Source organism: Anguilla rostrata, chromosome 3 (assembly GCF_018555375.3).
Source record: "Anguilla rostrata isolate EN2019 chromosome 3, ASM1855537v3, whole genome shotgun sequence".
Classification (NCBI taxonomy): Eukaryota; Metazoa; Chordata; class Actinopteri; order Anguilliformes; family Anguillidae; genus Anguilla; species Anguilla rostrata.
In genome coordinates, this window is record NC_057935.1 from 59,646,378 (window position 1) to 59,662,086 (window position 15,709).

A 15,709-nucleotide genomic window follows, 5' to 3' on the forward strand; every position below is an offset into this window, starting at 1 on the left:
GGCCGAGTTGGAAGCCTAAATTCTCCTAGCTGGCAAGTTAGTTTTTTGATTTCGTGCATATGCATCATGGTAGACATAAGTCACTCATGTGATTTATCATTTTATACCGATTTCTCAGTGCAAAACTGGTTATTTTAATAGTCATTTCGGATTATTTCAGTAATAAATTTTAGTATACATTATTTAATACTGTATAACCTATTCGGACCATGCAAAGTTTGTAAAGAAAAAGCAGTGGGTGTTTTCACATAGCTTTAAAAGTTGCCTACTTAAAAGAAATGAATCGTTTTCAGGAGTATAACTTATAACTTTCTGGCGCAGGAATAATAATGTAACTGTTTAATTTACGTCGCCCGCATGGCGGCACTGTCCGCTAAAGTGAAACAATATACACTCTTCATATTACAACCTTTACTCCATTTGCCAAATGCTTATCGTCTCAAAATATATGGTCAAAAATGAGGTTGTTGTCCAGATGGTTATTTTATTTCAAAAGCTGTTTTACTTATGTAAATTTGTGATTTATGTGTGGTAAAAATTCATCCTACCTATAAAGTAAAAGACCAATGACTTTCAGACAAATGTGTTCAAAGGAAACATTTTCATTCATATAGCAATGAGGGATTCTGGTCCCTGCTAAAATCATTAAGTGAATGTCCTCTAGAGCTAGAAGTAAAACAAAACAAAAAAATACACAGCAGCTAGTAGGAAACAGTACAATTTTATTACAGATATTGTGTGTATTTGCAGGAGTGCAGCCAAGATACCAATCTCCAGCCCGGTAGTCATCACCCCAATGGTCAGCAGTGTTGACAGGAGCTTCTTTGCTGAGACACAAGAGACAGGCTCATATACAGACATGCACAAACCAAAAGGCAGGCAAAATGCACCGATTTCTAGTGTTTTAAAGCTAAAATAGTGCTGAACTGAACATCCAGTTGCAAAATTATCCCAGACCCAGTGTGCATGCTTTCAGTGTCTGAAACCGGTTGGTATAGAGAAATGTATGAATACAGCTGAATAATACAAGCACTACATACTTAACTACTAATAATTAAGGTGCTAACTAGCCACTACATAGTTTTCAAAGTAAACGGTAGCTAAAACAATCATAGCCTGTAGCATACATAAAGTTCCAACACCACAAAACAGGTGTTTAATTAGCCTCTTTCTAGTGATCAAAACAACCATCCTAGACAGCCAGCATAAAAGGCCAAACAGGTTATGTGTTGACTTGCCCATGAAGTGAATATGCACACATCAAGTCACAAAAAAAAATCAAGACGGTTTCAATGCACTTCCTATTTACAGACAAAGTGCTCATTATGTCTAAAAGCACCACAGCAGTCCAACACACCCCGGATGTTGAGCTAAAGTTGTCTGTTCAAAATAATTTTGGGTCCTTGAGCGTGCCCCTCTCTTAACTAAATTCAGTCTCAACTGTTTTCACAGTAACGTGGACAAGAGAGAGAAGCATTATGTTCACGCAAACCACAGTCTTGAGTCGGGTGTATGTTACAGCTTGACAGTGAAAATACCTGTCTTGAAAACCATTCTTTTTTATTTGGTGGTCTCTCGTTTTCTTTGACCTTAGAGAGAAAATAAGACAAGTACACTGTGATATCACTGTAGCAACTAACAGCAGCCTGATCATGTGTGTAAATACAGCAGTATATTGCAGCATAACCGCTCTCCTACCTCTAGTGACAGGCCATGGCTGGAGCCCTCCTTTGTGGGAGCTGTGGGGGGCGTGAGGGCAGGGTTAAAGGGGTGTGAGATGGTGATGGTGCTGGTGTCATTCACAGGGTAGTGGCACTGGACTGTCAGCCTGTCAGGGTGAAACGTAAGGATGAATTATATTTAAGGATAGTCCATAAATATTCAGACAAAATAGTTTAAAATTATAATCCATTAAAGGCTGTCCCTTAAATATCTCACTCACCTATAGCGAGGCTTTTCTTCTGTGAGGGGGTCAGGTGTGGGAAGGAGCTTCTCCATGTATCTCACTTCATTCTCATACACAAGGTGATTCCCCATCAACTGCACAGGGTCATATAGAATCCAAACAGATAGAGGGACAGATGGGTAAATGGATGAAAAATGGAATGGTGTGGATTATTGTTTAAACAAAGGACTGTAGTGTTCAATTAGTTAAGATCTTGATAATTTCAGATTACCTTGGATGAGCTCAAATTTATCAACAGTGTGACAGTAGAATTTTATTGTACTTGCCCTTGACAACAGTAAAAGTCAATGGGGCTCAGTGACAAAACTTTTCTTAAATTATTCTCCTTAAATTGTTGTTCTTAAAATGTTCCTGTGGAAAAAAAAATAGGGGATTCCTAACACATGTGCAGACCTTTGTTTTTATGCATATCCCAGGTGTATGAGATGATGAATGCTGACTGTTTGTAAATACTATGCGCAATCCTGTTCATGTGATTAGCATAAGGAAACAGCCAAGAACAAATACAGATAAGAAAAAAATGATGAATGCCGAAATGTTCATGGAAACGTTCTTACACACAGTTTACGATCAAATGTGATCGTACACGTTTCGTGAATGACGCCAAATGTGTGTATGCTGAAATCATAACTATAACTTAACTGGCATAGTATCATGCCCTACGAGTGCCAATAATTGCTCTGGTGTACACCTTAAAAATAGGGTATTCTAAGTAGCACCTTTGAAGAGGAGAAATAAATTACCATCTCCCAATGAAAAATAACCATTTACTTCTAATGAGTGTTTATGCAAGCAGTTTTAAAGAAACAGCTGCTGGTTTTAAATGCTCACCTCGACTTCCCGTTTGCTGTAGTACAGTCATTATGTTTGTCACCTTCACTAGCTGTCAACTCAGTGGACTCCACCTTTCAAAAGTTGTGTAGTGTGTACCAAACTTAAGTGCACAACAGCAGTGTCTACTCAGGGTTACAGATCCCACAGCTGCAGGGATAAAACTGAAGTAAGCTTAAAATAATTACTCCACTCACAGTACGGATGGTACCACAGGAGTCTGGAGAAAAGGTGAAAAGGGCCCGGGTACTGTCCGAGTCAATGGGTCCACAGTTCTGATCCAGTAGGGTGGTGCGGTTTGGTTCAATTGGTGGGATGGTACGGGAAGTATCAGCCAGTACCACAATCTTCCCTTGAGGTAGGCAGACTACAGAAAAAGTTGAAAACTCAACTGACTCAGTGAAAACTTGGGTCATGAGTTGAGATGCCATTATGTATTCAGTTTCTTTGAGAGGCTTGTTATTAAGTAATGCATAGTCGATGTGGTCCTGATATTTGCCATTCAATAGGTGAGACAGCAGCTGACTGTGCATGGAGGTGACCCGACAGCCTGTGGGGCTCCTCAAAGCACCTCAGAACTGTAGAGGGGGGAATGTATGTCTGCTTGGAGAAACTATTGTTATTGCCATTTATTATACTTTTGCATCCTCAATTGCAATCCACACCTGCACTACCCCATGACCATCACTGTAGCTTAGTGTATACATTCCTTCAATGCACCACCTGAGGCCCAATGACTTTTCACTAAATGAGCCACGTTGCCTACTGCAGAAGAGCCAACACTAATTGGAGAAGAGGCACATCTCTCACAGATGACAAAGATGACAAAATGTTACTAGTAGGCACATGATGAGTAGCTAGGGGATGCCTATGCAGTGCTAACCCAAAGACCCCAGGGAGACATTGGTCTATTTACCATGGCAGGATGAAACCAGCTGCATCATGTTGTTAGGGTACACTCCTGGTCACAGTTAGCTACAGACACAGCCCAGCCACCAGTAAGCAATTTTGCATGAGGTACTCTGCTGTACACTCCATGTGTTTAAATTTCACAGCCTCATACAGTGTTTCCATCTTTAAAACTGGGCAGATACATGGCCTCATCCTTTATGCCCCTAGCATTTTACCTAGCAGCTCCTTGACAGGAAATCTGCAGCGCTGGGCAAAGATGTGTTCTGCTGTCATCGTCTCCACATTCACCAAAGTGACCTCAACCATGGCCACCAGTCCTTGCAAGCTAAGGTCCTATACAGAGGAAGGAGGGAGACTGTGAGATGATTATTCATCACCACATAAAAAACAATTATAATCATAATCCCTTAGCATATGCTTATCCACAGTCATTTACAAACAAAGAGAACATCACTGTTCTCAACATCAGTCTCAGGAATGCAATATCACCAAGAAGGCACAGAAGTCCCATTAATAATCCATAAGTGTAAAGGTACAACATTCATGTTCAACATAAAACAGTTGACATCAAGTCAAATGTGAGATCATGGTCACAAGGGCCCAAGGTTAGACAGTACTTTTGAGTTTGAGAATTGCCAGTGGAATTAATATTTTTTTCATATTTAATTCCATTTGATCCCATTTCTAGTGTGAAGCCAGTATTGATGTCTGGTAGTACAGTAAAATGCTTTATTGAGCAGAGAGAGGTTAAGGAGGGTAGAAGAGAAAAGAACATGACAGTTGGAAGGATGAAAAGCGCAGGAGCAAAATGGCATATTGAGGCAGACGGCATATCGATGCAAAGCCTATGTATGTATCTGTATCCTCTTGTGTCAAGTGTGGTCAGCAGGAGGGGGACCCTCTTACCTCGTAAGTCATTCCCAGACTGTATAGGGGTAGTTCAATGCTGAAGTAATCCTCCCCAGTCTTCGTTAGGTACCCACCAAGCTCCACCAGCTCCCAGTCTAGCCTGCGGTTCCCCAAGTACATCTCCCACTGGAAGTCCTGGTTTCCATAGTGCAGCAGCACCAATATACCCTCTTGTGTGCACTTACCCTCCAACCTGGGAAGAACTTTCAGGCAGTGGGGTAAAAGTTGTTGAGAGGGTGGGGAAGAAAATAAAAAGAGGAACAAAAGAGGTAGCATGGCGTGGTGTGTTGGGGTGGGTGGCACAGCACTGACTTTACACACATCCGGCATTTCAAAATCATGGAGAAAAATAATTCAAACAATTTTTTTTGAACAAGCATGGGGATGAGTGACTGAATGAGGGTGAAAGACAGCATGGAGAATATAAAAGGATGGACCATTGAACTGTGGTAACCTGTGACGCAAGGGGAAAACAAAGTTACACCAACTTACCAACATTTCGTAAATCAGTCACCACAGTGCCTTGGTGGTGAAAGACCTCTCCATGGGGGGAGATGTCCAAGACAAAGGTAACTCTTAAGGTGTACCTCCTGTATCCGCCATCCGTAGACTGAGGAATGAGGACAGGTCAAGGATATCTCAGATGAATGGTAGAAACTTGTACCACAACACAAATACAGGCTAGGAGTATCCCCATTGCCCATATTCTGCAGGCCTTGTACGGTCCAGTGGCTCAGCAGAAATAGCAGATAAATAAATTTAAACGGATAAATACATTTCTTCTTTAACAAAACCTGAACTCATTCAATTATCAATCAATGAAAACACATTCCTAGGTGAAATTTTATTTGTTTCTGGATGTTTATTTATTCCACAATGAAAGATATACACACACATTTGAGCATAGCGTTTTAAAAAGTTCCTGGAAGTGGTCTCACCTTCTGAGAGATGAGGAGGTTCGAGAAGGGGACTTTTAGCTGGTAAGCATGGGTGCCATTCTTGAATGGGACTAAGAAGATCTTGATCCCCAGGTCTATGGTTTCCAGAAGCGATAGAGGCTCATCCCCTATTGTGACATTGCGTAGAGACACATCATGGGGGAATGTTCCAAGGGTCACTGAAAACATCTTTTCAGATGGCATGGTGTCTTCAGGAGTTTCCAGACACGAAAGAGGGAGGATGGCAAGAAATTAAAAACAAATTGTATGTTAAAATACTGATGTTATTATTATGTCTACTTCCTATGAATTTCCTTCTCTTTTTGGTTACCGTCTTACAGTCTATAAGTCAGTTTTTCAGCAACAAGACACCATGGACAGTCTCACTTTGTATTTCATCTGGTGGAGTATCCCTGTCTAATTTTGCAATGGTGACATTTTCGGTCACTATTACAAGAAGGACTAGTAGTGCAGGACTGAAGAACTCTGAAGTAAAGAGGGATGAAAACCAAGAACAGGACAGATTGGAAGTGAGTGTGGATGAGCACCATAAATTTGTGAGAACAAATACTAGGTAAAGGGATGAATATGCACTGGCCAGAGTGCTAACTGATAAATGGGGTTTCCAATGAAAATACTCACTGTTAATGAATATGGGGGTTTTGGGGACATACAGAGTTTTTAGGGGTCTGAAGGACAGATGATGGGTCAAGGCCCACTGGCTATCCTTCCACTGGTGTACATAGAATAAATCTATTGATGAGGACTGGGCATACTTCCTGTCAACGACATGACTCTGGAGGAAGGAATGACAAAGAAATCCATTGATCAGACACTCGACCTGAAGAACACAAGAACACACAAGCTGTGGCAAAATGAGTAACAAAGAATGTAGGGGTGTGCCCACACAATTCCATTTACCTTAATGTGTACTCCCTTTGCTCCAAAAGGAATCCTGACCTGCACAACGCCATTCTGCAGCCCAATCTTGTAGCCAAATTCCTTGATGGAACACTCATTCAAGAGACGCGTGTCCACCCCAATCCATATACCCCTGTCCCTGAAACTGCCCGATACCAGTGGAGACAGGACCTGGGGGAAGGTCCCAACAATGTGTTCCCCATCCATTGTGGCTTTGTCTTGAAGGATGGTAGAAGGACAGATGGGAATAGTGATAGATTGGGCAGGTCAGGAATGGAACAGGGCATATCAAGACATTTTGAATAACATTGGTTTACATTACATCTGCATCTATCCAGTTGCATAAACATTTTAATTCTTTGAAATTATTCAAATTTAAGGAAGCTATGCAATTAATTTAAAACAATGGAATAAATCGGAAAACGTATGTCTCATGTCCCAGTTACAATTTTCATTCCAGAAAATTAAGGTAACACCAACACACCAGTAGCTTTTGCCAAGTGCATTAGAGAATTGTTCAGTCATACTGGCAAATGTCTGCATGATCAAAGTTTTTGGATGATTTGACACCAGAATAAAAGTAATTCATAAAAGTAACACAATGTTTGAGCTGTTTATTTGGTCAATTTAGCTAATTTAAAGTGACCAGGAGGACCAGCTGAACTGTACTTCCCAAAACTAAAAAGACAAATCAACTTCAGACTGGTCTGAATGGTTCTGCATTTTCATTCTACCTTGAGTGAATTCATCTGAGCATAATCCTTCAACAGGTGAGCTAAACAGTAAATATTTGGTGGCAATATTCAGAGAGTTCAGAGATATTTGTGAAAGCTTCATGGCCTAATATTGCAACCTTGAAGTAAATAGAGAAAAAATGAAAAAGGACACACTCATAGTGCAGGCCACAGAGACATCAACCTTGAAAACTTTCCGCATATGGTGGTAGAATATAGAGGCACGGACCACCTCTACTGGGACCCCTCTTTCCTGGAAAAGAGTGATGGGCAGGGCAGAGCAGGGTAGAGTAGAGTTGGGGGAGATATTGAGGTTGATGGATGCAGGTGTACAATTGGGTGAAAAAACAGGAATAGGAATATCAATACAATAAAATATGTATCTGTTCTTCCAGATGTGCTAATACGTAAGAAAATGTAATTTAGCCCAGTGGCTATTGATACAGATAAGAAAAGTAAACATGGAGACGGTTGTTAAAAGGATTACTTATTACAGTAAAACTTATTTTCATTGATGCACATGCAAATGGACACCAATGGTACTTACCTGATTTTACAGCATACAGTTTCTGTAAAATATACTCATTCTATCCACATACTGCAGTTGTGTCAGTTTGTGAGATGAGTATTGCCTCCTGACCTGCAACATGTATGACATCACTGACGAGTAGGGACAGCGCAAAATGATGCGGGTGTCCGTAGTGTTGATGTGGTAACCCATCACTTGTGCATCTCGCAAAGGCATAGACTCCCCTCCAAGGTATTCTGGTTTGTGGAATGCCACTTGCCATGCCTTCAGCCCATCCCCTTTCTCCTCAGGTACCTGGTATGGGCATACAACAGCGTTAACTGCTAGCAGGTGCATGTTTAGGATCCATGCTAATGTTTTGTGTGACGGCCCTCGGCCTTATGACAGTATCTGTGTTGGCCTGCCCATCGCCAGTACGCACATGAAGACAAGGGTGCAGTTAGTCAGTTAGTTAAGGCCAAGGGCCGTCACATTTACAGAATACGTCTATATTGTTTCATGTAAAAGAGGCCTTCCTATAGGCACACATATTGAATCCACTCCCAGGAATTCCAACATACAGATTCACTGTGAAAAATTCACTTGAATTCAGACAGTCAATGAGTCCTCTGTCACTAGTACAACAAATGTATTATTACAAACACAGAGGACAATACACAATATGCACGTAGCATTGACCTCTTTAATAAACACGAAGTTGGGCAGTGACTTCAGTGTGTAAGCAATACAAACCAGATTAGATGAATCTGTCCACTTTAAACCTTGGTGACTGGCAGTTGAGATTTCCTTCTTTACAGACACCTGAGGAAGGAAAAACAAAAACAAATCAAATATGGTGTAATCAAAGAACTTTTAAGTGATGACCCTATAAATTCATACATTGGTTTCACCTCCATGTAATTCTCCTCGCACACAATTTGTCGAGGGCTCCAGGGCTGCTGGAGACGACAGGACAGCAGGACAGGGTAGGCCATGTCCTTCCCATCAGCCTCCTTGTTCACAAACCACAAGTGCAGCCGAAACTCAGAGTCTTTCTGGAACAGGAATGACGTTCTCAGACCTCAATAAGCAGTAAAAAGTACTCTTGTTTTAAGTTACAGTTACAAAGGAATAAAATCACATGATACATTTAAAGTCATTCTTGAGAAAGCGAGAAATCTATAACAAGGCAGTCAATCTTTTCAATAATTATGTCAATCACAGTTTAAACAGCCATATTATTTGATTTAAACCTCACTCCCATATCTGACAACCTTGTTGTCCACATAGCAGGCCAGGAAGGAGGCTCGAAGGACAAGGTCACCATAAGAGTTGAATATCATGGTGTAGCCACACTCTGCTGCCCGCTGGTGGGACAAAAAGTGCACACTTCCTTTGTCTGAAATCATGGAGAGAGATATGTAAAGGAGAATAACGGATTTATTCACCACTTCAAGTTATTCAACCGCAAACTGACATGCAAGACAAGCCTGGGTAATGTAATTGTTAAGTGGTAATCCTCAGTTGGTGACACATAGTATGCCCAATGCTGGAGGGATGCAACTCTTCAGTATCTGTTGACAGTCCTTTAAACTGAACCAGAATCATTGTAAACTTTTGCAGAATGGCTGATAATGCTATGGGTCACATGATAAATGTCCTTCCAGTCAACCAAAAATCCTTATTGCTCCAAAATGGCTTTTCAGTGGGACCTTGAACTGAAATTGTACATCACTTTTAACCATATAATAAGGTATGCTACACATATCAACAGACCCCAGTATTTTTTAGCCTTAGCAAGTACCTGCCCATTAAAATGGCATTTCATATTTATACCAAGCATAAATCCTCAGCCCTAATAGCACTGCCAAAAAGCAAGTATTGATTACACAAGAATTATATGAGACGTTGCATGAACACTCACCTTCAATGTCAAAGCGAACCATGTGTCCGAGAAAGTTGGACTTGACAGTCAGCCAAAAGTGATGATCATGGCACTCTGTTCTGAATGTCCCTTTACAAAATGTGAAACATCACCGACAGAAAAACTGAAGCAATCGTACTGTTGTGTAAAATTACCAGTACAATTGGAAGACTATACATCAGTCCCAGAGGTCTTCAGTGAAATATAATAAACATAAATTGCAGTTTGAGATTGCATAGTCATGCTGCTGATATGCAGGATGCACCCTCTGGAGAGCACACATCACATTTCCTCAGCAGGACACATTTTCACTGTCCTCACCATGGCACCAACACAAGAGTTAATGGTTTAGTTCTCACAGCTGACTCCAGCTAATGACATGCACCTCTGCCTTACAGTGAATGTAATGTACTAAGTGATGGCAAGGTTTTAAGTTCACATCTGCTTTGCAGTACCTTGGTACAGCAGGGAATGTATGTGCAAATGGGAACCTAAGCTGTATAAACAGAATGCACTTACCCACAGGTATGGTAGTGGGGACACAGTTACGCAAGACACAGAACAACAGCAAACTTGCTGGCCTTGAAATGCAAATAGCATTGCTTAATTCACTAATAATAATCATGCAATCATATTATCTTATGCAATTTGACAAAGTGTCTTTTCTTACGTTACAAACAATAACATAAATTAGAACTACAAACATCCTGAAGTAAATCTTACCTGAGGACTAGGACTTTTTTACAAAACCTGACGATGTCATATGGCATGGTGAATGGGAAGACGAAACAATATATACAATTTATGTTTATTTGCGTCTTTCTATTCTTACCATTCATTCAACGCAATTTTTTTAACTGAATGCGCTGTCGACGCCACTTCACTACGACTGAATCATACACCTGGGGGACCAATTACCCCTAATAGACCATGTGACCCCGGTTTGCAAGTACTAGGGGGTGTAGAGTTTCAGATGCTAAAATGACTCAGAAACACATTAAATACATTTTTTTTTTCAGACAGAGTCAGGAAAATACGTGTGAAACTATTTTAGATGTGATGTTTTTTAATAGAAAAGGAAATGGCAGATTTGTTCGTTTTTTTCTGTAACGTGTACAACGCAGATGATCCCTTGCGCGAAAACAGTGTGACAAGTAGCGACATAGCCCAACATTAAAATGAAAATAATCACGTTGTATATGTATCGCTTAATGGTAAAGTCAGTGTGAAATAACAAAGAAAAATATACATGGCCAACTCAGAGAGGGCAGAAAAAGAAGGGTACGAGACAGATAAAACGAATGGCGGCTTCAGTCCGGGCCGCAGCCTAATAGATGCTTACAGATTTAACAAGCGAACAAAATGCTGTGAATATCTCTCCGTTCAAGAATAACAGGCGACCGAAACAAATATGACGTCCAGTTATGTAAGTAGAAATATTATTTCTAAATCCGGCTAAAATAACGATAGAACTAGATTTACGATTTAATCTATGATGACAGCTGACATTCCTGCAAAATTAAGTGTGGCGAATTCTCCCGAGACACCATACATTTCCATTCGTTGATCAATTCTTGTTACAGGCTACTGACTACTTCAATGCTCCAATATTACTTGCAGTCATAGACTATAATGGCGCTTGCTGGGAGACTACGGATGGAAGCAACACTGCCTATTTTATTGTTCATGTACCGTTAGGTTTAAATTGCCTGCTTAGATAAATGAAAACAAGTTGATTGAGGGAAAACTGTAACGCCATGAGGATTGGTTAATAAATATTGCTTATTCAATGGAGGGTTTACATAACTTGCTGGCCATTAACATGAGAAACATCAAATTTATGCCATATTTTACAAGATACCAGAAACCTCAGTGTGTGCTTGTATTGCTATTTTTGTAGAAGTGGGAGAAGGAGCAGAAGAGGAGACTCCAGAATTTTCTTTCTGACCTGGCTATGCTGGGCTCCTTACAGGTGTGATCTAGTCCAAAATTGCAGAACTCATATGATAACTTTATTGCATTGCCATACCTTTTTTCTCCTTGGCCCAATCATTCTGTTATTTAGAATAGTCCCAAAAATCCACAACGACCCCAAAAATTAGCACTAGAAACTGCATGGATATGGATTCTAATCAATTTGAAAACCTGTGTTGAAAATTGATAATTTATGTAGGTATATAGCTTACGTAGCCTGTCAACATTATCATCATTAATCAACATTATCATCTACATCAGTATTGGATGACAGGTGAGAATGATTCGCCTTTTCACCTGTCTACTCCTTTCTCTCTGTCTCTGTCCAGGGTTTTCGCTATTTTCAGCCTTGGCTGAGAGGGAGAGAGGAGCTGTTGCTCACCATAGTAAATGAGGATCTGGTAAGTATCGAAATTAAATGCCATGTATCTAACTAAAATGATTAATTAATTTTTTTACGATCTGTTCTGACACCTTGCTAGCATGAGTGCGTGCTTTTGTTTGCGTGTCTGTGTGTGTGCTCCCCCCTCCTGCAGGGATGGCACTCCCCAGGGTTCCCAGTTTCCATGGCATCGTCCTTCAGCAGTACCACTGCAGGCAGCAGCAGCAGCAGTGATGTCAGCTCTCCACTCTCTGGAGTCCAGCCCACACAGGGACCACCACAGCAGGCTAGCAGGTCAGAGGAAACAAGTATTTGCATATGTGTGCACACACAAACATACACCAGATCTGGGAAAAATACATATTTTAAAAACCTTACCCCTTTAGATTCCTTTAAAAATTGATGATATTCATGCAAAAACAGGTTTCTAAGCAAAACATCTCCTCTCATATGAATGAAGAATTTTTGTTTTGAAAACTAGATTAGTGAAATTGTATTTTTTAAATAACATTTATTTTTACTGGAATTTTACTGGTGGCTATTGGATAAAAAATTTCCAGTAATTATTTGATGCATGCGTAAATATAGAAAATATCACCACTTTCTACATTTTCTCTCTTCAGTAGCAATGAAGCCCATCTACTTCCAGCTTCTCCCAGTGAGAGGGAGATAGCTGTGCCTGTAAGAACATATTTACATATTTATGTTGTTATCAAAATGTTTTCACAGCCTGTGTGAAACTTTTCAAACATGTAAGAAAGTTATCCCTTTCTGAACTTGCAGGAAATAAACTGCACCCTTTTCCTATTGGCTGGCTATGCAAAGTATGGCAGACCCTATGCCTGGATTCGGTCTAATCACGAGCGCCTGGTGAATATTGGAGGAACGGACTCCATGGTTAGAGACACACCCATGAAACTCAAGTCAATCACAGACTGGGGCTCACAAGGTTAGCCAAAGTAATTTCAGAAACATTTTGTCCTGCGTTGTCTTGATGTTTTTCACCTTCACCTGGTTTCTCTCACCATTTCCTTGAATTGTCTCTGATTAGTCTGATACTAATTCACTTGGGAATGTTTTCAGTGGGGAATGGGGAAGTTGAAGATATCTTCCCTGTGCTCAGAAAATATTTCACTTGTTAAAATATAGAATTATTTACACATCTTGACATGTGTTTGGAGAGAATATACATATCTACGATGCTCTACCTTGATAATCCCTGCTGCAAAACATTCACTGCAGTTTACTAGATGTAATATTGTGTTGGGGGAACTTTGTAAGACGAAAGCATAATTGTTTTTAAGTCATGTTAAATGTTGCAAAAGACCCGATATGTAAGCTTTGTCTTTAATTGTTTATAAAAATGACGCATTTCATTGAGGGACCATTCTTTGAACAGAATACCAGGCTAGTATATAAAAAAGCCCTTCCTGCATGTCCATCTTGAAAGCTGTAACAAAGCCAGCAGCAAGCAGGATAAAGACACATGACTCAGCTGTTAAGATTCCTTCCCTCCACTTCTCTCTTGCAGGGACAAGGGTGTGGGATGTAGTGAGTGAACTAGTGGGTCTGTGTACCATTCCTCCTCCTGCCAATCCCTTTTCCCTGGACATGCGCTACCTTCAAACACTTCCCCTCTCAGAGCGATTCCTGGTCTCTGGGGCGCTCATTAACTTCATGGATATGCTTGTTGTCCAATGCAGCCAGGAGGAACCATTCTACAGCAAGGGTGGGTACAAGTCTTTCAAAATCACTGACCTTTCTTAAATTATGAACATTACTCAGCGCGGGACAAGTCAATCCTTGTATATGTATGTAACCATGATGAATACATACTGAAGACATATCCTCTCATGATATCCAGTTGTCCTGCAAATTGTTATTTTAGGTCAACCATTAAATTAAGATATATCCTAATGAAATGTAGCTACTCTTGCAATGCAGCTAGTAATCATAGACCCCAGCCACTTACAGTGTCATGATGTAAACCTCTTTCTGACGCAGTTGTGGAGGAGGTGGACTCCCTGAGGCGTCTCCATGTACAGGCCCTCTGGGAGGTGCAGCGCCTACGAAGCCAAGCTCTGACTGTGGAGCAGGGTCCGTCAGAACAACAGTGATAGAGGCGAGACCACAGACCCTCTGGGGGTTACTGGAAACGCTGGGTGGATCACAAATTAGGGCTTTTAGACTCCAGCAGCAGCTCCTTTAACAATGGTGATTGAGTTTGTAAGAATACGAACGTCATTGCTTCTCTCTCTCTCCCCCCCCCTCTCTCTTCTCTCTCTCCCCCCCCCCCCCTCTCTTCTCTCTCTCTCTCCCCCCCCCCTCTTTCCCAGATTTTTATGGGCTTTTGTTTCCAATTTTCCCTAATACTTACTTTAGGCAGTCTTTGTATATTAAAATGTGCCATTTTGGGGGTTAACACTTATCCGGTGGTATATATGCATTTGAAATAAAAATCTGAGTTAATTTACAGTAATTATACGGAATGCAAAGAACACAAAATGCTTATCGTTTCATCCCAAATATGAATGTAGCAAATTAACTGTATCTCCATGAAATGATAAAAGGCTGAAAAGAAATGCCCAATTTTCTTCTGCTGAAGCTGTATCACAAGTATGCATTGAATACATTTATAACCATTATTTTGCATGGATTACTTGTTTTTAAGGTATGAATAACTTTTGGTTTCCCTTTTAATTTTACAAAAAGAATGAGATTATTATCCCTATTTTAACCCAGAAATTTCAGTGACATGTGAAAATGACACCTCAGTAAAAGGTGGCCATTTTTGGTGATAATTGATCATTTATTTCTCAGTAACTACTTGGGATCTGGAGCTCTTGCTTCAGTCTTTACAGATAGTTAAGGAATATACATATTGAAAATAAAGGGATGGTGAGGAACAGGCCCAACAGCCTGGTCCATTTCCCATGGAATGAATCGCGCAATAGCCTTGATTATTGTATAAACGTTTACTGTTTCATAAAAAGCATATTTAAACATGTATTCAACACATATAAAACATGAGAACATCAACATTTCTAAACATTAAAAACCTCGATGCAGGCAACTACACTCCAGAATAAGAGTCGTGCCATTTGTAGTATGGGATACAATTTAATTAAAATAATAAATTAAAATGTCTTTGTGGCAAACACGCCTGCCACAGGCCACCGAAGTGGCTTTTCTTTGGGGCCCTCCAGCACAGAGACACAGGGAGAAGATGTTCAGACAGTCCACATTTATTCCACGAGGGTTTGGCAAGATGGTAACAGCCAAATGAGCAGATGTAAAAACCCTGTCATGACAGAGAGCTCCTGATGTGGGTGGGGATGGCAGATTTAACCTGTGCGCAGTGATTACCTCACTACGCACAGGTGCAGCCACTCCTGTTCCTGGGTCCAATTAGCCTGGCCAATTATCTAATTATTAACCAATTATCCAATTGGCCAGGTCTAATTAGCTTGACCCAGGGCAGGTGTGGCTGCTTAAACCAGCCATCCCCACACCACATACCCCCAACGCCAAACTGAGGCCAGGGAGAATCCCTGGCCGAAGCCTACTCCCCCCCCCCCCCCCCCCACCCCCACACTCCCAACAAAGCCAAAGACAACAAACAAAAACAAAACACTCCAAACACGCTAAAAAATTTAAAAAAAAAGTCAGGGTGGGTGGCCCCGGAACAGTCCAGTACATGCGGTGACCCT

General features: G+C 40.8%; 2 protein-coding genes across 6 annotated transcripts; one reads left to right on the top strand and one right to left on the bottom strand.

The window, feature by feature from the left end:
* Positions 1–702: 702 nt before the first annotated feature.
* LOC135251421 (uncharacterized) lies at positions 703–10,548 on the bottom strand. 3 transcript variants are annotated; one of them, XM_064328847.1, is made up of 19 exons: positions 10,367–10,548; positions 10,163–10,224; positions 9,644–9,733; positions 8,973–9,118; positions 8,631–8,774; positions 8,473–8,541; positions 7,852–8,034; positions 7,368–7,464; positions 6,478–6,695; positions 6,199–6,352; positions 5,557–5,765; positions 5,111–5,228; positions 4,616–4,821; positions 3,925–4,042; positions 2,995–3,164; positions 1,943–2,040; positions 1,699–1,828; positions 1,539–1,589; positions 703–827 (listed from the first exon to the last, which is right to left on the bottom strand). In XM_064328847.1, the coding sequence occupies exons 1-19, from the start codon at positions 10,480–10,482 to the stop codon at positions 801–803; spliced, it is 2,406 nt and encodes an 801-aa protein (XP_064184917.1). In that variant the 5' UTR covers positions 10,483–10,548; the 3' UTR covers positions 703–800. The 3 variants fall into 3 exon arrangements, with proteins under 3 accessions (XP_064184917.1, XP_064184918.1, XP_064184919.1); XM_064328848.1 differs by having other exon boundaries at positions 8,994–9,118; positions 10,367–10,547; XM_064328849.1 differs by having other exon boundaries at positions 10,476–10,538.
* Positions 10,549–10,692: 144 nt separating this feature from the next.
* si:dkey-19b23.7 (uncharacterized) lies at positions 10,693–15,149 on the top strand. Of its 3 annotated transcripts, none has more exons than XM_064328852.1 (8): positions 10,693–11,069; positions 11,544–11,615; positions 11,947–12,018; positions 12,154–12,293; positions 12,626–12,680; positions 12,783–12,948; positions 13,531–13,728; positions 14,004–15,149. In XM_064328852.1, the coding sequence occupies exons 1-8, from the start codon at positions 11,055–11,057 to the stop codon at positions 14,114–14,116; spliced, it is 831 nt and encodes a 276-aa protein (XP_064184922.1). In that variant the 5' UTR covers positions 10,693–11,054; the 3' UTR covers positions 14,117–15,149. The 3 variants fall into 3 exon arrangements, with proteins under 3 accessions (XP_064184922.1, XP_064184923.1, XP_064184921.1); XM_064328851.1 differs by having other exon boundaries at positions 10,694–11,069; positions 12,623–12,680; XM_064328853.1 differs by lacking the exon at positions 11,544–11,615 and having other exon boundaries at positions 12,623–12,680.
* Positions 15,150–15,709: the final 560 nt, after the last annotated feature.

Bases quoted from the DNA above. Each gene is read 5' to 3' on its own strand.
- LOC135251421 (XM_064328847.1), bottom strand. From the start codon at position 10,482: ATGAATGGTAAGAATAGAAAGACGCAAATAAACATAAATTGTATATAT. The intron at 9,734-10,162 runs GTAAGTGCATTC...CATTTTGTAAAG, and splicing joins CCCCACTACCATACCTGTGG to GGACATTCAGAACAGAGTGC. The intron at 8,035-8,472 runs GTTTGTATTGCT...TGCCCATACCAG, and splicing joins GGACAGATTCATCTAATCTG to GTACCTGAGGAGAAAGGGGA.
- si:dkey-19b23.7 (XM_064328851.1), top strand. The intron at 12,949-13,530 runs GTTAGCCAAAGT...TCTCTCTTGCAG, and splicing joins CACAGACTGGGGCTCACAAG to GGACAAGGGTGTGGGATGTA. The intron at 13,729-14,003 runs GTGGGTACAAGT...TTTCTGACGCAG, and splicing joins GGAACCATTCTACAGCAAGG to TTGTGGAGGAGGTGGACTCC.